A 23,292-nucleotide genomic window follows, 5' to 3' on the forward strand; every position below is an offset into this window, starting at 1 on the left:
TGGTCATTTGGTCCTGTTCAGTTATAGAAAAACTAAATTACACTCCCTTCATATTATCCCAAGACTAGTGTTCTCGGGGAATATTCAGCAATCGTGTTTTGAAATTTTTGGAGTAACCCCAATTCCTTATGAGGTAATTATTGTTTAGTTCATTTATGTATCTTAATGTACAATAAAAATGTCTAAGCTGCTTGCAAGTCCTTCTCCACTTTTCCTACCTAAGTGCCCTTCCTGAGATGTTCTAGGCAGAGATGAGCATACGTATAGGCCCTTCCCCTTCTTTTTACACAAATGGAGATATATTATACACGTTTTCTGCACTGTATATATATATATATATATATATATATATACTTATATATGTGTGTATGTGTATTTTATATTGACATATTATGTATGTATATATGTATTCTTATATATGCATATATTATATATATGTGTGTAAATGAATATATCAGAGCTTTTTCCATGTGTGTCCATATAGATTTTCATCCTTTTTCACAAAGACACAGAGGATAATTAATCAGCTATCCACGATTATCCGGTCTTCTATTAACAGGCATTCAGCCAGCCTTTTGCAATTATAAATAGTGCTTTGGTCAATACCCATGTATGTAACTCTTTTGTACACGTGAGAGTTTATGGGATTACATTTCTGTAAGGAGAATTGTTAAGAGAAGGGCTAATGACACTTTCAACTTAGATAGGTATTTTTAAATCGTTCTCCAGAGAGACTGGATCAATATATAATCCTGCCTGTTTGCTCTAGCCATTTATCTGTATAGCAAATTATCAGACGTTTTAATCTTTACCCACCTGACCAGTGTAGTTTTAATTTGTATATCTTTTATTCAGAGAATCGGCATTTTTAAACATGTTTAAAATTCATTTGCATTTGCTGGGTTTTTTATTTATAAACTCTCTGTAAATGCCCGTTTTCTTTTGAATTGGTATTTTTTTTTCACACTGACTTGTAGAAGTTCTTTATATATACAAATACTTGAGCTTTTCTCATTTAAAATAAAGCTGACTTGTTAAACATAGAACTAAATGTGATTCAGTGGCTATGACTAGGTAAGAGTCTCCCTATGAGCAAATTCACAAGTCAGACAACAATTTATTCTCAGGGCACGTTTTCGGATGTTTTAACATGGAAAATAGGGTCATTCAAAAGCATTTTGAAGTTATTTACGAAACTATGCAATCCATTGTGGCATTATATATTTGTAGAGTAAATGAAGGTGACTTTAAAACATTTTATAGTTTATAAAACTATAAAAATTATAAAACTGTAAAATTAAGGTGACTTAAAATATTTTTATAGTTTATAAAACTATAAACGTAATAGATACATACTCATCTGCTTAAAAAGTCCAATATACACAAGTGTATAAATTAAAAAGAACAAGTTCTCTCTCGTCCTACAAAGGCAACACCACTGTTAACAGTTTGGTGTGTATTTCTCCCAACTTCTCTCTGTACACTGACTATATGTATATTTTAATAAATTTTTTTTTTTCCCAGAGAAGGGAAGCTACATGCTGTTCTCCAACCTGCTTCTTTTCAGGTAGGGGTGAATCCTGGGTGTCAAGAATGGTAACGTTTGCAAACTCTTTTTTAACTGTTTGTTTCTGTTTGAAGATGCACCCGAAGACATAAATCCTTGGAATCAGCCAGAAGGAATGGGGCCAATATGGTGGGTGCACGGAAGTGCGAGGGAAACGTACCCCATCTCCTGAGTCCACATGCTGAAGTACCCCCTCCCTTCCATGGGAGCCTGCCGGGAGGAAGGCCCGTTTTCTCCGGTGGATCTGATGTCCAGCCATGCCCAAGGACGAAGTCTTGCTCTCCTGGGACATCTTCCCAACTGTGCCCCACAGGCAGAGGGGCTCTCTGCAGCCAAGGCAGAGGGGCGCTTCAAGGCTGTCTGGACTGAGGGTTTGCACTCCCCGAACGAGCCCAGTTCTGGAGGCCTCCCCGCACCAAGCCTTGTGTCCTAGCTGGGCTACATCTCTCCAGAGAAAGGGGCCATTTTTCCTCCCTGCAGAGGCACTCTCTGCTCAGCCAAGCCCCTGGGGGCCACATCTGCCTGAAGGGGCTTCTTATGAGTTAGCCCAGAAGCACTGTGAGGACTCTCCAGGCCCTGGCAGTCCTGTCTGGCATGGCTTCAGGAGGCTCTGGATGGGTCTGCCCTTGGGGAGCCCTAACTTAGGGGGTTGGGTCTTCCCGAGCATCATTCGGGGCCACCCTTGAGCTGCTCTGCTAGGCTCGGGGACGAACTGAGTTCTGGGAGGGTGGCCGGGTAGCAGTTTTCTTGAATAGAATCCATTCTGTGTTCATTCGACAAATATTTGAGGCTCTACCATATGCCAAGGCCTGTTGTAGCTCTGGAAATAGGCAGAACAGGACAGACAAGGTCCTGTCTTTGTGGAGCTGGCATTCTAGTTGGGGGAAGCCAGACAGGGAACAAGTAAAATAAGTAAACAAGACCATTTTCCAGAGAGTGCTAGGAGGAAAATAGAACGCACAATGGCCTCAGGAGTGATGGGGGAGGGGTGGCTACTGTGCCACTCGGGCCTCAGAGGAAGCTCTTGGGGAATGTGAGAGAATGTGAGAGACTCTGAGAGACTGTGAGACTGAGATGACAGGGAAGGAATTGCTCCAACATCAGGAAGGAGCTTCCAAGGAGCCGGCAGTGCAAAGCGCAACGCCCGGAGGCTGGGAGATGCTAAGCTTGGCACACAGCAGACTGGGGAGCGGGGAGGAGTGAGGAGTCCGAGGCCCTAAGAGAGGTGAGGGCCGAATCATGCGGGGCCTCACGGCCACGCTGGGACATTCACTGCACATCTTCTCCTGGAAGGCGGGGGTGGGGGTGGGGGGGGGTGGGGTGGGGGGGGTGGTGGTCACAGGGGTTGACAGAGGTGAGGGACATGGATTGAGTGCACGTCTAATGGGAAACTCGGCTGTTCTGTGAGGAGAGTTGGGGGTCAAGGAGGTAGGGAGGGTGGCAGGGAGACCGGTTAGAGGCTGCTGCGGTGGGGGAGGGTGGCCACTGGAACCAGGATGTCTGTGGTGAGAGGGAGAAAAGGGCTGAACTGGGGACACAAGGTTGGAATTACTGCTGACAGACGTGTCTTCCAACAGAAGTAGAGCCAGGGGCCTCCAGACAAGGCCGGGAGCACTGGCGTCACTGCCCTCCTGCTCATGTGGAATGAGCGTGGCCCCCTCCACGGTGCCGAGACCCTGCCGGGCAGACCCCCAGGACCATTCTTAGACTCATGAACGAGGCTCCCACTCATGCCCTCCTCTTGCTGCTCCCTTCCCTCAGGGCGAGGAGCCTACTGGACAAGAAACGCCATGCCCAGACAGCCCCGAGCCAGCTGCCTTGGCCTACGTGGGCCCTTTCACCAGGCATTCAGCAGTGGGCACACTCATCAAGGGGAGACAGGAAGGCAGCAATTTTCAGGGGGGGACGGCAGTGTTGGAGCCCTGTGCTGGGAACCTACTCCCACCTGACTAAGGACCCCTCCAGTGGAGGATGGCACCAGGAAGGAAGAGAAGGAGGCGGTGGCCCTCCCGGCACCATGTTCCAGAGTCAACTTCTAAATTCAAACCTGGTCTTCCAGGACATGACAAAGATTTATTTGTCAAGGCGGAAAGGTAGAACATATTTTATCTACCAGTCTGTTCGTTTGACTGATAACTTTTGGTATTTAAACAGATGGTATGTGGACTGCCATTTGTATTCTTGTCCCAGATCCCACAAGAATGTGCAGTGGGCCTGCCCACATCCACTGCTTGCTTCCTGCAGTGTTCTCCAAATACTGGATGGGGAGTTCCGGGGTCCATCAGCTACCAACGGAGTTTTCTAACAAAACAGAATATAAGACTTTCCTTGGTTTGCTGAACAAAATTAAGATAATGGATAGAATTCTCTGAATTTTCATTTTTGACTCAGTTTTCTTTTTCTAAATTTTTTTACTGCCTGCTACTGCTTATCTGCTAGTAAGTTGCAAGCAAATGAGATAAACAAACAAGGGGGAAAAATCCATGCAAACATGATAGTAAATGAAACTTCAGAGAAAACTGGAAACAGTTGATTCTGATGAATCTGACAGTAGGGGCCTTTTATGGATCTGAGTACTCATGGTTATGGTTTTATATGGTACACACATAATATAGTGACATTTCCTAACAGTTAAAGAATTTCTAGTTCATGGTATTGCGATTAATTATGCCCAGTAATGTTCTGTATGACTTCTAAGTGCCTTTGCCCTAGAACCAGCTGAGAATGCACTATAGTGAATTATTGCCCCCAGTTTACAGAAAAGAAGACAGAGGCTCAGAGAAATTCAACTTGCCCGAGATCACCCAGCTAGTAAATGGTGGGTGAGAGGTTTTAACTGGCCTCCTGGTGAGCTAGGATGTACAATCTACTGAGGAATAAAAACGGTTTCCCCAAGTGTCCAGAGCCTATTGGTAAGAAACACGAGACTCTTGATCAACTGTTCATTGGGTTCATCTGCCGTACCCACCAATATCTAAAACATAAAAATGAATTAGTATAAAACTCATTAGCCAGTGCATTTATCATAAAAAGTAACTTGCATTCTGTTTTGTGTGTCTAAGTTTGAGGAAGGTCTTTAAGAGCATTTTATTAAAACACTGTATTAGACATATTGTATGAGATTCTCATGCCCCCTAGTCAGAGCACAAACCGCACCTGGAAAGTGTAGCGTTCTTGTCTTTTGTCTTTTCTTAGTCCTTATTTATTATCTTAATGAGTCCTGCTTTGGAGTGACCAATCTCCTATCCATTAAGCTTTCGATAAAGCTAGAAAACTTAAAGTTGGTTCCCGTCTTGCTCTTCAGAATTTGATGAACTCTCAAACTTATATACGAATTCTTTTGTATGCATTGCATTAGGAAGGTTGAATCAAAGTACAACAAAAAAATGTCCCAGGCCTCCGTTTGTCTTCTCAGAATGGTTAACCCTGGGAATGACCCTGGAATCAGGCTCCATCCCAGGGCACCCAACCCTCAGCACCACAACGCATGGAGGTGGGGGCTCCCCTCTCCCCACCGGACCAGCCCTCCCCCAGCTCAGAAGAGCCTCCTCTTGTGAGCTGGCTGGAGCACAATTCACACCTATGAAATGCATTTTCACTTCTGTTGCTGATTTTCTCCTTTGTAAAAAGTAGAGCCAGAGCTGCCTCTCCTCTCCCCCCGGCCCCTGCAGTGGCAGAAGCCAGGCCCTGGTGAGCCTGCAGCCTGTGGGACTTGGGGTGGGTCCCGGTCCCGAGGCCCCGCCTGCTGAGCACATTGAGGCCAAGGCACTTGGAGAGTTCTCCCTCAGGGCTCTCCTCGGGAACTGCCAAGTGTCATAAATTAAGACAAAAAAGAAGGATAGTAAAGGTGGTCAGAGAGAGGATTTATGCGCTTCTCTTATTACTGGCTCCATGTCAGTTGAGCGGGAGCCACACAGCCATCTCCCTCCCAAGTGAGTCCAGCCAAATGCTGACTGCCCACGCATCCTATCAGGCCACAACCCCCTGCCAGCCGCGGGCACCTCCCATGGAAAGTGGTTCCACAGCCCTGGGGTCTCACCCAGGACCTAGAGCCAATTCTTGCATCAGGGCTTGGACAGCTCCGGGACACTCCTGCACCGCAGACCCACAGACCACTACCTGCCTCCGAATCGCCTCCTTCCATCCCCTAGATGTTCTCTTAGACCTCAAAGGGAAAACTAAAATATGGCAGGTAGGCCCTGGCGGCTGTTCCTGGCCGACTGTCCTCTTCTCCAGAGCCACAAAGCAGGCAGGCGGGTGTCCTGCAGCTGACCCCAAGGGGCTTGGAGGAGATCCTCTATTTTCTCTGCGCTACATATGTCGGCGGATAGTACCCCCAGACAAAAGCCAGGCATTCAGCCCCCATCCAGACTCCAAGTCCTGACATTCAAATCCATTCCTGTCCTCCACCCCCACCTGGGGCCTCAGGTCTCCATCGCTTTTCATCTGGTCCACCCTCCCCTGCCCAGCCTCTACCACAGTGCCCTTTCAGGAACTCAAATTGGATCACAGTGCTTGCCTGCTAAAAGCTGGACAGCCAAAGCCTTTGAGATGGCTCTCTCCTTCACTGGGAGTGGCCTTGGCCATGAACCCAGCCCTGTCTGTGGATCCAGCCTTATCTAGGCCCCTCCCCAGCAATCCCTGCACTCCAGCCCGCCACACATCTTGTCCTTTGTTATCAGAACATGCCAGGCACTCACTCGCAGCCTCTCCACCTTTGCACCTGCCGTTCCGTCTGCCCATCCTTCCAGCAAATCCCTGCTCATCCTTCAAGGTGCAGCTCAAAGGTCTACTCCTGCATGAAACCCTCTCTCACCACCTGTCTTGGCTCGTAAGACAAGTGCCATAACAAAATACCACAGACTGTGTGGCTTAAACAACAGCCATTCATTTTCTCACAGTTCTGGAGACTGGAGGCTGCAGACAAGGATGCTAGCTAGCATGGTTGGACTCTGGTGAGAGCTCTCTTCCAGGCTTGCACACTCTGCCTTCTCCCTGTGTCCTCACATGGCAGAGGGAGGAAGGGAGGCAGGAAGGGACAGAGAGAGAGAGAGAGAGATTTCCTTCTTTTCTTATAAGGCCTATCAAATTAGAACCCCAACCTTACTTCATTTAATCTTATTACCTCCTAAAAACTGCATCTCAGAATACAGTCATACTGGGGATAGGGCTTCGACATATGAATGGGGGGGGGGGGGAGTCACAATTCAGCCCAGAATACCTCCCCAGACAAAGGTGGCTGCTGCTTCTCTTTGAGCCCCATATTCACCAGGGGAGGGTGTCCCTTTCCCATCCCCTGCTGTTTTGGAGTCACCTGTTCTGTGGGAAGGCCACTGTCTCCGAGCAGACCTTGTGAGCCGACCTATCTCCTGCCCAGAGCTCTGAGAGGGCAGGAGCCGCCTCTCACTCATCCGGGGGCCCTGAGCACCTTGCACAGAGCAGGCCTCCTGGGGAGAATTCTGGTTCCGCTGTGAGGACCCGTGGCACTGGGTGTGGGCCCCGCTTGGTGCCCCCGTTACCCCTACACGCCCTTATCGATCAGGCCTTATTCCTCTGCTGTCCAGAAAGCCTCTGTGGTTTCCTCCCATCCTAAGAGGTCACATTCTTGCTGCCTGTGCTGGAAACAGCAACCCTGCGCAGTAGACCAGGTGTCCATGCTAGGAACAGGACACTCTCAGGAGCTTGTGCTTTGCTGCTACCCTGCCACCGGCTGTTATTTTTAGCACTCACTGCAGAAAAAAAAAAAAAAACTGAAAATCTCACTGCATGTGTTCAGGTTTCTTCCAGGTCTCCTCAGGGGCCTGGTGCAGAAATGGGTCCTGCCTCTGGCCCAGAGAGCTGCTCCGGGCTCACAGAGGTTATTTATTTAATATATTTACTTTTACTCCCAGGCCAAAAGCTTAAAATATCTTGTGCATGAGCCCTGGACCAAAAAATGAAGCAGTTGGGCCATTAATCATTGGGAATATGTTGAATAGGAACTTGATTAAAGCACAGTATGTGTTCCCCAGACGAAGCTGCTTCTTTACAGTGACCACAGTGGAAGCCTGGCCTCCCGGGGCCGGCTGTGCTTTTGTGGGGCGCCTCCTTGAGGGCTCCGGGGAGGGCTCTGGCGCCTTGCCAGGCTCTGGAAGGCCGCCGTCTGCGAGGGGGTCTTGACCTGCGCAGCCCCGCTTTTCTCAAACAGGGACACCTCCGACCAACACCCAGACGGTGTCGGGCTCTAGCGCACAATCTTAAGGGGCGGTGGGGGGTAGAGGCAGGAGCGAACTGCCGGCCCAGGAGGCTCCCAGTGCAGTCCGGCTGCGCCCCTGGCCCGCCGGCGATCCCGGTATAGAACCAGCGAGGCGCCACGTGGCTGGAAGACGCGCTGCCTTAAACCCCTTCCTTCGGCTGCAGTGAATGCGGAGGAGGCGCCCAAGGGGCACCGGGGCCTGGCCGCCTTGTTCCCCAAGATCCCCGGAACACAGCGCCCTGCGTACCACTCGGCAGGGTTTTCCCGGTAGGTGATGGGACTCTCGGACGCCAAGATTCCCGAGGCCCCGGCTCCTTTGACACCCCCGCCCCGGCCCTGGAGCCCACCCGAATGGGGAGGGGTACGCTGCAGTGGATTCTGATCCCGATTTGGGATCCCGGTCCCGGAGTCAAATTCTCCGTCTCCCTCTATGCGCCCACCTCGCCCCGGTACCCCAGCCCTGGAATCCAGCTCGGCCCGTCCCGCAGGAAAAAAAAAAAAAAAAAAAAAAATTGGCGGCCGAGAGCCGGGTAGCAGCGCCAGCCCCGCGCCTAGCAACCCTAGCGCTCCGGCTAGGAGAAGTAATTAAAAAGAAAAAGTTTTCCAAGCCCAAGCGGATGGACCGGCCGGGTCCTCCAGGCTCCGCGGCCGCAGCCGCCTCCCATTCCCTCCGCTCCCCGCGGGGTCCTAGTGCCCGGCGCTGTAGAACCCTTGGGACCCCAGAGGGCTTCGAGAGGCGGAGCGGGGGAGAGGTATTTCGGCGTGGAATCGGTGGGGTCATCAGGAGATCAGAGATAGAGACACAAAATCACCACGCTCCAGGACGCTGCCCTCCGCCTCTCCATGCCGCTGTATGCGCTGGGCCAGTACGTCCCAAGCTGTTCCCTACCCCCCACCCCCGGCCCCTTCTCCACGCCGCAGCCTAGCAGAGACTCCGGCCCCGAAAAGGACGATTTCTAGCTTTTAAAGCGAGTCCGCGCCACAGTAACTCAGAGACCAAGAGTGGCCCTCCACCAGCCCACCCCCCTCCTCCGCGCAGCGTCTCGGTGCTCCCGGGCTCCCCGACCGTTGGCTGCAAGTGGGTGCCTCGGGGAAGCTAGAGGAGGGGGCCCCGTCACCGACCACGTGCGTGCGGGGGCGACAACTCGGCCCAGGGTGGGGCATCATGCGCTCGTCCGGGTTCGGCCGGCGGGGCAGGGGGTTAGTGGGCGTTGAGCCGGGGCCTCTCCTGGCCGGCGCTGCGCTCTGGCCCCACTCACCGCCCCCTCCGGAAGGCAGGCGCTAAGACCCAGGAGGCGCCGCTCCGCCGTCGGACACTAGAGGGCGAAGGCCGCCCTGGTATAAATGTGGGTCCCGAGCGCGCCTGGCCATTAGCGACCGGGAGCTGCGCGGGCGCGAGGGAGTCGGAGCTCCGGGTGGTCGGCAGCAGCATAGGCGCCCCGCGCAGGCTGGAGGCCGCCGAGGCTCGCCATGCCGGGAGGACTGTAGCTCCCCCATGGAGTCGGCCGACTTCTACGAGGCGGAGCCGCGGCCCCCGATGAGCAGCCACCTCCAGAGTTCCCCGCACGCGCCCAGCAGCGCCGCCTTCGGCTTTCCCCGGGGCGCGGGCTCCGCGCAGCCCCCCGCCCCACCTGCCGCCCCAGAGCCGCTGGGCGGCATCTGCGAACACGAGACGTCCATCGACATCAGCGCCTACATCGACCCGGCCGCCTTCAACGACGAGTTCCTGGCCGACCTGTTCCAGCACAGCCGGCAGCAGGAGAAGGCCAAGGCGGCTGCGGCCCCCGCAGGAGGCGGCGGCGGTGACTTTGACTACACGGGCGCCCCCGGGGGGCCCGGCGGCGCCGCGATGCCGGGAGGGACGCACGGCCCCCCTCCTGGCTACGGCTGCGCCGCGGCCGGCTACCTGGACGGCAGGCTGGAGCCCCTGTACGAGCGCGTCGGGGCGCCGGCGTTGCGGCCGCTGGTGATCAAGCAGGAGCCGCGCGAGGAGGACGAGGCGAAGCAGCTGGCGCTGGCCGGCCTCTTCCCCTACCAGCCGCCGCCGCCGCCGCCGCCGCCGCACCCGCACCCACCGCCCGCGCACCTGGCCGCCCCTCACCTGCAGTTCCAGATCGCGCACTGCGGCCAGACCACCATGCACCTGCAGCCCGGCCACCCCACGCCGCCGCCCACGCCCGTGCCCAGCCCTCACCCAGCACCGGCTCTCGGTGCCGCTGGCTTGCCAGGCCCCGGCGGCGCGCTCAAGGGGCTGGCGGCCGCGCACCCCGACCTCCGCGCGGGCGGCGGCGGCGGCGGCGCGGGCAAAGTCAAGAAGTCGGTGGACAAGAACAGCAACGAGTACCGGGTGCGGCGCGAGCGCAACAACATCGCGGTGCGCAAGAGCCGGGACAAGGCCAAGCAGCGCAACGTGGAGACACAGCAGAAGGTGCTGGAGCTGACCAGTGACAATGACCGCCTGCGCAAGCGGGTGGAACAACTGAGCCGCGAACTGGACACGCTGCGGGGCATCTTCCGCCAGCTGCCCGAGAGCTCCCTGGTCAAGGCCATGGGCAACTGCGCGTGAGACGCGGGGCGGCGGGACCGCCCTGGGCCGGCCGCTGGCTGGGACCCAGGGAGTGGTTTCGGGTCTCCGGATCTCAAGACTGCCCCAGCGGCGCAGGCCGGGACTAGGAGATTCCGGTGCCGCCAGAAAGCCTGGCCTGCCGCGCGCGCCCCTTGCCTTCCTCTGCGCCAGATTCGGTGCGTCTAAGATGAGGGGTCAGGCAGTGGTTTCTCCCTGCCGGAGAGGAGAAGTGCCATGGGGCTCAGCCGGAAGCCCGGCAGCTCCAGTATTAAGGAATAACCTTGTGCCTTGGAAACGCAAACTCACCGCTCCGATTCCTACCGAGTAGGTGGAGCAAATACGTGCCTTGTCATTTTATTTGGAGGGTTCCTGCCTCATTCCTGAGGCTGCAGGCCTCCATGAGAGAAGGCAATGTGCGGCCTATGGCAGGAGAAAGGTTGAGGGAGCAGGGATCCCAACAAGCCAGCCCTAGCCGCTCCTCAATGCCTGTCCTCGGAGGGGAGGAGATACAGGGACTTGGAACGTTGTTCCCCTGGTCCTACATGAAGGTGGAGGGTCCCTAGTTCCTTGCCTCTAATCTCCCAGCCTGTGACAGGCTGGGCTTCCCTGGGCAGAACCCACTGAGATGGGGGGTCACCAGGTGACCAGTGGGAGCCCCCTGCCCCCAATCAGATCAGAAAGCTAGGTCATGGGTGAGCTGTAAGGACATGTGTTCATGGGAGTGGTGGCCTGGTGGAAGAGGGAAACCCAGAGATCTGGTCGGGGGTGGGGGTGGGGTGAAGGGACACTGGGACCATCAGCCTTGTACTGTATGTTGCCAGCATTGCATACAAACATGAAGCACAATCTGTCCATCCCAGAGGGACCGAAGTTATGAGAAGCTTTCCAAATATTTTGCTTTATCAGCCGATATCAACACTTGTATCTGGCCTCTCTGTGTCCCAGCGGTGCCTTGAGCAATGTGAATGTGCACGTCTATGCTAAACCACCATTTTATTTGGTTTTTGTTTTGTTTTGGTTTTGCTCAGATACTTGCCAAAATGAGACTCTTTGTCAGCAGCTGCAGGGAGGGTCTGCGGCTCTCTTTCCTTTTGGTTTTTGGGATTGCTTTTGCTCCCAAGGGAACCAAAGAGGTGAGGTGGGCTTCCTCTTTCCCGGGGGGGGGGGGTGATGAAGGGGGTGTGGGGCTCTGGGCCTCGCTCCCCTCTGGCCTGGGCTGCCCACAGGCTTGCCCCCACCAGAGGCCCTGGCTCCTGGTCTGGAGGGAGGCGGCCTCCAGCCAGCACGCACAGATCGGCGGGGCTGGGAGCAGGGAAGGACAGCTTGGTTCTCTTCTTTGGGGAGAACGCAGAGTTTCATGCTAGATGTTTTATGTATTATATCTATAATATAAACATATCAAAGTAAATGTTGGTGTCTTTTTAAAACCAGAAAAGCTACTTCCAAGGTTTTCTGTGGGCCAGGTCACATTTGTAAATAATCACGGCATATTCTCTGGCTGAGATCCTGCCTTTCATTAGCTCTCCCATCCTGAGCCCTTCTTTACATTAAGGGGGTGACTTCTCCCAACCGAGGCAAATAAAGGGCAGAAGGAGGATAGACTCCAAGCCGAGAAAGCCCAAAGCCTGAAGAGAGAGTCCCCTGGGGGCTGGCGGGGAGAGGTTGAGGGGGAGGTCATAGGGCCTTGGTGTGGCCTCTGATCAGCCCCTGGGAGGAGCAGACGGGCTCAGAGAAGGGTCCTTCTGCCTGAAGTTGCCACAGGCTCTGTGGGACTTGAATAGGCCTGGCCCAGTAGCTCCAGGCTCCAGGGGTCCTTTGGCCACACATTTGCTTCTCGATCACCTACTGCCCTAGCTCTATAGCCGCCTTGTTCAGGCCTGGCCTGCCCTAGTCCACCAGCAGGACCCTGGGAAGGCAGGGAGAGGCCTCGAGGGGTAGGCCCCTCTACCCCTCCCCACTTGCTCTGGGTCACGCGGCTGCAGTCTACCCCGGCAGGGCCCTGAAGGGCAGCCTGAAGGCCGAGCACCCCTCCATCCCTTCTTCCATACCTGCCCTGCCCCAACCCACCCCAGGGAGGGGGCCCACGCCATCCCTGCAGTGGCTGTGTGGTCCTTCACCCACGCCACCTGGCAAAGAGCCAGCCCCAGTGTCCACCCTCCCCCCACCGTGCCCATCCTGGACCCAGTTCCCTACTCAGACGGCTGCCCTGTGAGGACAGGCACCCTGGCACCCCCTGAGCAGCAGTAACAGCCAACAGAAGGAGGGCCCACCCTCACGCCTGGTAGAACAGGGCCTGGCAGGAAGTAGCACAGGAGGCAGCCACAGCTTTCAGAGTTTACTCTCGCTGAGGGTAAAAGGCAAACCCTCTTTACCTTCTGTTTTCACCCCAAGAGGGTTCACTTGAGCAGCTCACCATATACGCCGATGCGGGCTGGGACAGTTTCAAGAAATTACACACTCTCTTTAAATTCTGAAAGCTCCAGCTTTACCTGCCTGCGTGGTTAACAGGGGTGATTTGCCCCCTTCCGGCCCCAGCCCCCGCCCTCTCTGCCCTGTGTCTTGCCGCCTCCTCGCCCATGGCCGCCCTTGGCAGAGAAAAGGCCACGAGCCCAGTGTGGAGGCGGCTGCCTGCCCCACCGCCCTGGGAACCAAGGAGGCAGAGCCCGGCCGCCCGCCTAGAGGCCTAGGGCAGGCCACAGCTTGCTAGGCCCCAGCAAACCCTCTCCGAGTTCAGTGCTAATTCCAGTTTTTCTTGTTTGAGGGGGCCAAACCTCAGCCTCCCCCTTTGCCCCCAGAACAGATCCCAGGATGAGCAGGGGAGGGACACCCCTCCTGCCCTCTCTCCTCCCTCTCCCCTCTCCCTGCCCCATATCCCGGGGTTTCCTCTTTCAAAGCTGTCAGTCTACTAAAGGGCACTCCTCCCACTGTAGATCCTGAGGTCCAGGGCAGACTTTGCTGGGACAGGACGGATCCAACCAAAGCTAACCCGAGGAAAGGAATGGGGCCAGTGGGGCCCCCAGTGGGGCCCCCCGGGAGACAGAGCAGCCAGCCAAGGGGAGGGGGTGGTGTGGGGTAAACTTGCCCAGCATGCACTCTGGGCCTGGCCAGAGAGGCGCCTGGGGAAGAGCTGCTCTTTGCCACCCACTGCTTCCTGCAAGGCCCCCATGGTTCCCCTCCTGACTGCAGCCTTCCTGAAGAGCCACTCCAAGAGCCTGGCACTGAACACACCCCAAGTATTACTGGATGCCCGCTGTGTGCCAGAGCCTGGGCCGAGGATGGGTCACCCAGCTGGGAACAGGAGGACTTGGCTCCTGCTCTCCAGAGCTCACAGTCTTGTGGCGCCAAGATGGGTTTTCAGGGTGACAAGTGCAATAAAGAGAAGCTCAGAGTGTGAACAGAGGCCACCAGGGAAGGCTTCCTGGAGGCAGCAGTTTGATCGAAGACCTGGTCATGGACCCGATCCAACACACCTAGATGCCCCTGCCTTGTACTTTTTCACGAGAGGCAGCAGGGGCCTCACCCCTCGGTGGGCCGTCTGAGCCTGGTGGCCCCTTGAGAGCACTGTTCAGGGGAACCAGCCTCCAGGGAGGACGCAAAGGTAGAAGGGAGAGAGGGAGGCACACCTTCTTTGCTGCCAGATGCCTCCCAATGGTTTAGCTCTGGCTGTCGTGGATGTCACCCTTATCTCCTGGATCTCCTGGGAATTTGTGAACGTGGGGTTTGGCCCTGACACCTGTGATGAGCCACTGGGACTGGTGAGGAGTGTCTGCCCCTCCCAGGTCTTCCGCCCCCTCCTTCCCAGGCACAAACCTGCCAGGCCTCCTCTAGACGCTGCTGATTTCATGGGAGGAGAGGGGGGCCGGGGGGAGAGAAAGAGGGAGGCCGGTCAAGGGAGAGGAGAAACCCCGACGTCGCTCCTCAGCAGACTTTCTGCACACACACGGGGTAGGGTCCCTTGCCTGGACGGCGGCGCTGGCGGTGGAGGTGGCGCTATTGCGTCCGTTTAGTTCCTATGCTGGTGGGTGGGGGAAGGGCTTTCTCTTCTTTTCCTTAAATAGAACTAAACCGCTAGCACCTTTGAAAGATCTTTCTGGTCTCTGTGAGAGATTATGCTATCTCCCTTCTCTTGACGCGCCCCCCCCTTCTCCCCTCCCCCAACCCCTCTCTGTGGATGGAGCATTTGACGTAAGCAGAGACATAGGAAAGATACCAATTCACTATCAAAGCATCCTAGCCCCATCCCAGAGCAATTAAAAAGCCAGATGGAATCTCTGGGAAAACGGCATTAATAACGCGAACAATCTGTGCAGGCCGGCAGGGACCCAGGAGCTGCAGGCGGGGGTAGGAAGGAGGCCGGGGTTCAAGAGCGTGAGCTCGCAGCAATGCTTCAGCCACGTCGTGGCCAGCCCGGGATGGGGCCATCACAAGGGCATGCCTAGATCTGGCCACAGCTGGGCTATCCCCTCCAGCCCCCTGCAAGGCCCACTGTGCATCCTCAATCCTGGTCGCTGCAGACAGAGCCAGACAAATGTGGAACCCATTACTCAGGCAGCCACAGCCTCAGCCAGCCCCATTCTGGCACCCAAGAGCTTTGCTTCCCTTCACTTTTGTTTTTATTTATTATTTTTCTAGCCTTCTGGCCCCACCCACTAAGAGCAGGACTCCCTGCGTGACAGCTTCCAAAGATGCCCTTCCTCTTTATTCGCCGCGCCCAAGCCCACTGCCCATGCCTGACAACAGCAGAAGGCTGTGTCGGGAACCCCGTGGGGCCTAAGCCCCGGGAGCTCCCCTTTGATTTCAGAGAGGGTGGGCACTTGGGGCAAGAAGAGTAGCTAAACTCTCAGAAGCAGGCATGACTGATAGGGGAGCAGGGCACAGGGGTTCACACTGCCCGGCTGCCATGAGGAGCCCAGAAGGGCTGGGCAAAGACCACAGGAAAAGAATCTTCTGCTGTTCTGAAGACTTTTCTAGGCAGAACCAAGAAGTAGGACCTTTCCTTATCCCCATTTTCCAGACCATAGTTGGAGGCCCACCTGAGGTGGGCTTAAAGAGGTAGTTTTCTTACACCCATCAAGTTGGGATGGAAATTGGTTTGTTAAAAAAAAAATTAAAAAAAAAAGTCCTTTGTGGTTTTTATATACCCAGAGAGCCATTCTCTGACCTTCATCTTCCCTGTCCCCACCCTCTACCTTCACCATCACCCTCACCCTCCGGGGAAACTGTTCTCTCCAAGGTCACCATGAACTCCTGAAACCAAATTACACGAACTTGCCTGGGATCCTGCCTCTCTTGGCTTCCTGCTGAATTTGGCCCGTGTTTGGCCTGCAGCCCGTCTTTAACACATGCGTCTGAATGCACGGATCTTTCTGCAACTCACCTCTCTCCTTCTTTAACAAACATCCTCACCCCCTCCTTTCCATTCAAGAGTCCACTGGGTGGCTTGAGGAACCAGGATTCACCATTATGGGAGGCAACGAGAGGCCTAAAAAAGGTAAACTATCCGATTCTAGGTAATCTTCAGCACTTCTGTGTGGTTAGTTTAGCCCCAGAAGCAGGGACTAGCCAGCCCCCCAAGAGATGGTCAGCTTTCTGGAAGAGAGGAGAGGGTTGGGGAGAGGCAGGGCAATATGTCCCAGGGCTGCCGGAACTGCTCAGATGCACGGGGAGCAAAGAGGGTTTCTCTGCATCTCCCCTTATGTCCCCACTCCAGGATGACTGGCAAAGTCAATATTGAGGGACTTTGGTCAGAGGATGGGAACACCAGTGGCCAAACATGGTGGTCTGGGGCCAGAGCATGTCACCCAGTGACCCAGACGGCCTGAAGGGAGCCATCACAGCCTGTCCCAAGCCTTCTAGATCTGAAGATATTTCTCCTCCTTGGCAAATAGCCGCCAACCTCTCACCAGAAAGAAAGGCTCTCCTCGAGCGGCCTTTGTCCCTTCCCGGCCCAGCCGTGGAGGCCTCAGGGAGCCCCCCCACCTCCCTCTGGAGCCAGCCCAAGCGCTCTCTGGGTGCCCCCCAGGTACCCATGCTGGTGAGGACATACAGCTGATTTATGGCAGCCCTTCTCTCCAGCACATTGGGCGATGGTCTCGGCTGGACCCAAGGCACAGCCCCTGCCCTGAGAATAGGGACAAGGTGGTGTCAGAGAGATGTCTGCCTGCCCCAGAGGGAGGTGCTGTGACCTTCAACATCAGGTTAGGACCCGTCTGAAGTAGCCTCCTGGAGTGATTTACAATTTGCAAACACGTTTTATTTGATTCCTCAGTTTTGCTGCAGCAATTACAGTGACTAAGCATGACAAATCACTCCCATCACGGTGTCGACTCGCTGTTAGGAAATGTGTTTGCTTCACTCTTTTGCCTGGTGCGGCAACATTTTAAAAATAGACTCATTCACTGTACTTGAAGGCAATTTGTTCCAAATTTTCCCACTAATTTGATTTTAATCTGATATTTAAAATTCGTGTGACCACATTCCCACTGATTTATAGGGAATGAGCCCTACCTGGCAGCAGTTTAATTTGGCCTTACCCCAGAAGTCCACGGGACAAAGGATTTATCACGGAACAATTTGAAGACCCTGGTGTCTGTGATGCTTCAATATACGTCTGATTCAGTATTGCAAGCGCCACCCGCCTGGGACCAAGGACGGCGAGCGCGGGCTGAAAGCCTCTGACGCTCTCCTACAGAGCTCGGCACGTAGTAGGCTAGCAGTTTTCGCGAAAGCAGATGTATCAGACCCAGACGTCCTGGCCTGCTACATGCTGGCCTGCTACATGCCTGAGGGATGCAGAGAGCTGGATTCTGGAAGAAAGCCATTTGTTCACGGGTGATAAATGTTTCCTCTTTCTCCCATCCCCTGAGCAGGTTGGGCCCTGGCAGGTGGGCCGTGTGGGGCCGGCCCCCACCGAGCCCTGGCTGTGCCTGGTACTGACTGTGCGGCGTCTGTTGCTCCGAGCTTCGGTTTCCTTTTATGCAAAATGTATGCAAAACGAGTACCACGTCAGTCATCCAGTTGTTGTGAAAGGTAAACAGGCAAAGCTTGTGAGACATTTGGCTCAAGGTAACGAGATTACTGTGTGTTAGGGCAGGAGGCAGAGGGGGTGGGGGAAGGCACACCCCGGTCCCTGAAAAGTCCCGCGGAAGGAGATAGTCGTCAGAATAATTAGGCCAGAAGCCTTGCACCCAGAGTAACCAAATTATTGAAACCATTTTAATGTTGCTTCGGTTCCCCTCCCCCACCCCCTTCCCCCCATGCCTTTTCTTTGCTTAGAAAACGCTTAATGAACTTCTCCACTGCGCACAGCCCTCCTGCCAGTGACCTTGAAGGCTGAGTCCAGTGGTCAAATTCGCCTTCACTGAGAGCTCTGGAGCCAACAAAGGTGCCCATGTGTTGTCCTAGGAAAAGCTTCTTGATACAAGTGCAGAATCTTCAGTGAGGACTTCTGGTCAGTGAAAACATTCTCACTGGGGCATCAGCCTCCCCCAAATCCTGAGAGAATCCTCCCTGCAACCTCACAGGCCTCCCATTAACTCCCTTCTTTTTTTTTTTTAATGTTTATTTGTTTATTTTGAGAGAGAGAGAGAGAGAGCACGAGCAGGGAGGGGCAGAGGGAAGGAGAGAGAGAATCCCTAGCAGGCTCCGATCTCGAACTCACGAACCATGAGATCATGACCTGAGCCAAAATCAAGAGTCGACACTCAACCAACTGAGCCACCCAGGCGCCCCCCCCCCCGGCCCCATTAACTCCCTTGTATTTGTAAATCTGGGACCTCAGCGAGTAAGGTGGCCCTGCCTCCCCCTTGCTGGTGGCAGGAGAGCAGGAGGATGTGTGGTGTGAGTTGGGGAGACACCTCCCGCCCCTCTTCCGCCCTCCCTTCCCCACTCAGTCATCTCAGCACTTGGGCCAAATAGCTCCCATTTGCCCTGACTAGCTCGAGCCCAGGAAGTGAGGAGAGGGGCTGCCCTCAGCCCTGTGGGGAGACCTGACTGGGATCCTGGAGGGGTGAGGAGGGGCCACAGAGGCAGGTGGGAGGTGGCCTTGACCAAGCTTCCTCAGAGCTGGGGCCACCAACAGGAAAGCTCTCTGGAAACCGGCCTTGTGTTTCCCTTCGCTGCCAGGAACGCCAACATGAGAGTAACTCAAGTTAATGAGCAAACTCCTCAGGCAAGGAAGGCAGGCAGCTCTCGGGCACCCCACCTCCGTGCTCAAGCACAGGAAACAGTTGGATGCCACTTGCAGAACCAAGGGAGGGCAGTGGGTATTGAGGGAGGCCAGGAGGCCGTAAGTCGTCAGTCCGCTGGGCTTGGTGCGGCGCGGCAGAAAGGAGAGAGGGCAGTCACGGGTGTGGGCGTCCCCCGGGGAGAGTGGTGCCGTGTGGGCGCGGGCATGGCTGCAGGGGTGTGCTGTGTGCGTGTGAACTTGGGGCTGATTCTGAGCCTTGGGCTGGAGGAGCGTTCGTTATGCCCAGAAGGGTCCTTCCAAGAGCAATTCCCAAGTTCACCAAAGCTGGACCTCTATTTGAGGAGCGGTCTCACCTGGGAGGGGTGGAGGCATGTGAGTCATGGGCCAGGCCCCTGAGCCGAGGGGAGGTGGGGATGATGGCTCCCAGCCCGAAATGTGTCAGAGGCGCGATGAGCATCTTGAGTGATGCGCAGTTTATGTAATTATGTGGGGCAGTGCTGCCTGGGGGGTGTGAGCCAAACTAGAAAGGGGAGCAGCGCGCTCGGGTCTCCTACCTCACCGGCTGCACCCCGGGCTTGCCGAGGAGCCCTGACTCTCAGGACCAGCGACAAGACCAGGGCAGGGCCGACATCAGCACCTGGGCTCCTACACATCCCGACCCGTGGCATAGTTTGACCCTCTCCACCCACAAATCCACCCAGGGGAGTGAAAGCCTCGTGTTTTCCTAAGACTCTCATCTTTGGCTTTATTCCACGACACCCTCCCCCCTCCCCCGCCTCCACCCAACATTCCTCAACTTAGTTTCCTTTAGTTTTTTAATTTTTAAAATTAAATCAGCTGCATATTGTTTGGAACATTTTGGAGATTTCCAGAAATTGGATTGGCGTGTCAGAGACGTCGCAGAGCCGGGTTTGGGGGCCCACATGACTCCCCTCATCTTCACTCGTCATGGGCTGAGAGATGCAGTTGATGGTCTCTTTCTACTTTCTCCATGAGACAAGGCTTTGCGGCCGGTACCCCCCTTCCCCCTCCCTGCCCAGCACAGAGGTTTGGAGGCACCTGCTGCTGGGGGTGGGGGAGTCTGGCACATGCCGGAGGGCCAGGGCGGGACGAGGGCGGGACGAGGGCGGGACCAGGGCCTCAGTGAACCTTCACTGTGGAGCTGCTCACAGAACTCAGGTCCCGATGCTAGTTACACAAGGGCTTGGCCTGCATTCCCACCCACCGGGGGCGTGAGACCGTGTGTGTCCCAGCCTCGCCACACACCTGCTGTGTGACCCGGCGCAGGTTTGGCAGCCTCTCTGTTTGAGCATGTCTGAGAGGTGTGCCGGGATTCCCAGAGGCAAGATGATGAATGGCTGTCCCTCCAGAACAGAGGAACCACAAGAACCTGATCCCAGGACGAGTCACACTGAGGAGGACCTGGACCAGGCCTCCTGGAAGCCAAGAGGGGAGTGTGAGTCAGAAACAAACTACCCGCCTGCCAGCCAGGTCACTCTCCTGCCCAAGAGAGCTCAGGGGTAGAAGCCAGAGGGCTGTAGGACCCAGGCATGGGTGATTCCTTTCCTGTCTCTGGAGCCCAGCTTCTAGAAGCTTGCCATCCAGGTCATAGGTGGTGCTGGTGGGCTGGATAATCAGGAACATTAGTGTTCCTCGGCTCATGTTGGAGGACTAAGGTGGTGCTGGCATCATTGAACCTTCTTCAGCTGCTGCAAAGGGACATTCTAGCATCCCCTCCTCTTTCAGATCCTGGCACCCCAGCCAGGGCCAGACTATATCAGCCAGCTGGTCAATAAGTCTCTCCCAAGTCTCCCCGAGACCTCAGACTGGAGCCCATCCACAGAACAAGGAGACTAGGGACAGAGGAGAGAAGAATCACAGTATCTGGGAGGAGGATGGCACCATCAGTACTGAATCAGCGTGGGACAGAGGCCTCCATCACCCCACCTAGCCATGCCACTGCACCCCCAATTGACCATGAAGGGACCCTGGGGAATGGCATTCTGCTCTCTCCCAGTAACTGGGCAGTAAGGCCTGCAGGAGGAAGAAAGAACAGGAGGATGCCGCTGGGGGTGAGCTGCAGAGGCAGAGACAGGCAAGGGTTGAGTTTTCACCCTATTCTTGTGTCCTTTGCTACATTGATCTTGGTATTGTATGACATCATGGCCCTTGGCCAAGAACAGACTGGGTCTAGAATCTCCTATCAGTATCTTTTGAGCTCTGGGTTGTCTGAAACATGGAGTTCTATCACCAAACCATAGCTGATCGTTAAGTGGTTCAATGCATCCCATTCATCGGTTCCAAAACATTCTTACCTGTTAACACTTAAACCACTGCCTCCGTTCCAATTCTTTTCTCTACTCTCTTGGGGATAACATTAAACGTATGTTAGACCTTCTCTTCCTCTTTATCTCGTGCCATCTCTTCCATATTCTCTTTTTGTCTCTATTTGTCACTGTATTTGTGATCATTTCTTCTGACATTTCTCATTCCCCAATTCCCTTCTTAGCTGTGTTTATTCTGCTGTTACATCCATTCATTGGTTTTTTGATGGTGGTTATTGTAGTTCTCATTTCTAGAGATTCATCTTGATTCTTTTTTCAGACCTGCAATGTCACTTTTTATAAATTCTCGTTCTCTGCAGTTATTTTTGTAATGTTTGTTTTATTTTTGAGAGGGAGAGGGTGAACATGAACAGGGAAGGGGCAGAGAGAGGGAGACAGGATCTGAAGCAAGCTCTGCACCACCAGGAGAGAGCCCCAGTGCGGGGCTCGAACCCACAAACTGCAAGATCATGACCTGAGCTGAAATCAAGAGTCAGATGTTTAACTGACTGAGCCACCCAGGTGGACCCCCAGCAGTTATTTTTAAGCATGTCTTATTTCTTTAAACATTAGATGCACAGTTCTTTTATAGTCAATAATTTGAAGTCATAAGGGTCTATTTCAGTGTTCTGTTGATTCTTCTAATGTTTACTCTTAGTGTCTTATGTTTCTTATGTGTCTGATCATCTTTGACTGTGTGCTGGTCATTGTTTTAGAAAAAAAATTATCTGAAAGAAAAATTTGAAATTTAGGACAAAAGCACCTACGTGGAGAGCATTTTTACTTGCTCCTGCCAAATGTTAAAGAATACTGGTTTTTTTGATTGAGGACCACCTCAATCAACCTTACGGCTTGAGTTTCCCTAACCCATCCAGATGAGAATTTAGATTGCAAGATCCTGTGAGAGCTGGTCTACTTCTGGTTCACCCTTACCCCGAGGGTGTAACCCTTTAGAGTCCCACATCAATGTGGGATGGTATCTTATTATATGCCCCACCTGTATGTGCCCTGGGGTTTGATTTCTATCTCTCTCGTTCCATGAGGCTGTCAAAATAGAACTCAGTTTCACTGGGATCAGAAAATACCTCAAGAAAAAAAGTGGCTTTTCCTCTTGCTTACCTGTCTGGATTCCTTTTCCCTTCGGTTTTGGCCTGGAAATTCCTTTTATACTGCAACACTTTTGTGCTTTGACCGTATTTTAAAAAAATTTATGCAGCATTTTTAGTTGATTTCAGTGCAAGATAGGTGCAAGTAATCTAGCCTGCCATCACTGGGAGCTGGAAGTTCTCCCTTCAGTCACTCAGCGAGTATTTGTGGAGCACCTACTACTACGTGCCAGGCACGGTGCTGAAGCAGACAAGGAAACCAGACAGACAAAGTGGACTCTTAGGGCACTCTCGGGCTCTCTGAGGAGACAGACAACAAACAGACAATTACTCAATTGATTAGTTAATTACAGCTGGGACGCATATTGTGAAGCAAGGATGTTCAGGGGTGATGAGAAAGAGCCTTCGCCCACTTTGTGGACTCACGGAAGTTGTCCTTAGGAATATGACTTCTAAGCTGAGCTCTGAAGGACCTGAAGGGATTTGTAAGTAGGGAAGCCAGGCAGAGGGAGCAGCATACACAGACCTCAGAAGTGGGAAGGATCATGACATTCTAGGTGTTGCTAAGTGTCCAGTGTGGCCACAGTGCATGAAGCAAGGTCGGGGATGGAGGACAAGAGGTGATGCTGGAGGTCAGCTGGGCCAGACTGTCAGGCTCTCACGAGCAGGGTTTCAGACTTTGGTCAACATCCCAAGGGCAACAGTAGTCACAGAGAGCATTGCGGTTGGGTTTGCTCATTAGGATCACTATGCTGAAGTGTGGCAGGTGGGTTACAGTGGGCAGCAGGGCACTTGTCAGGCCAGTGAGGGGGCTTAGTGGCACAGAGGTGGATGGACTCAAGAGATGTTTACAGGGTAAGATTTTGCACCATAGAAGCGTTCCAGAATGCGTTACCCAACCATACTGATTATTTTTTGTTTGCCCCTGAATCCACACCACACCTCTTCTCTGCCCTGGGAGTCTGGCTCGTGGGGGCCACACCGAGGGCCTCCCAGGCCTCTGGCTCCCTGTTGGTTTTGGCCAATGGTAGACAACACAGATCAGAGGGAGGAGAAGAGAGAGGTTGGGCGTTTCTTCCCTGCTCTCTGCTTGCTTCAGCGCCCCATCTACATGCCCCCAGGGCTCCGGGCTCTGCTGGGTAGCCTACCCTCTGCCCTCCATGGGCCCAGTTCTCACGGGGTTCTGGCGGCACTAGCTCTCACTTTGCCCTTGAGCCCCTCAGTGGTGACAGCTGCTGCTGTGGCTAGTCTCTAGGGACCCCAACATCTCTTCTCGATTCCCTCAACCCTGCTCATACCCCCACAA

At 54.1% G+C, this 23,292-nt stretch overlaps 1 protein-coding gene across 1 annotated transcript; it reads left to right on the forward strand.

Moving 5' to 3' along the window:
- Positions 1-9,182: 9,182 nt before the first annotated feature.
- CEBPA (CCAAT enhancer binding protein alpha) lies at positions 9,183-11,776 on the forward strand. The gene has a single exon (XM_047078303.1). It carries the CDS (start codon positions 9,298-9,300, stop codon positions 10,366-10,368), a length of 1,071 nt encoding a protein of 356 aa, XP_046934259.1. The 5' UTR covers positions 9,183-9,297; the 3' UTR covers positions 10,369-11,776.
- Positions 11,777-23,292: the final 11,516 nt, after the last annotated feature.

The sequence above is a fragment of the Lynx rufus genome, unplaced genomic scaffold (assembly GCF_022079265.1).
Source record: "Lynx rufus isolate CCGP_SWC_20201006 ecotype Redwood Valley unplaced genomic scaffold, mLynRuf1.p SCAF_16, whole genome shotgun sequence".
Taxonomy (NCBI): domain Eukaryota; kingdom Metazoa; phylum Chordata; class Mammalia; order Carnivora; family Felidae; genus Lynx; species Lynx rufus.

What these genes read in the sequence shown, in the direction of transcription:
- CEBPA (XM_047078303.1), top strand. Translation starts at nt 9,298, where the DNA reads ATGGAGTCGGCCGACTTCTACGAGGCGGAGCCGCGGCCCCCGATGAGC.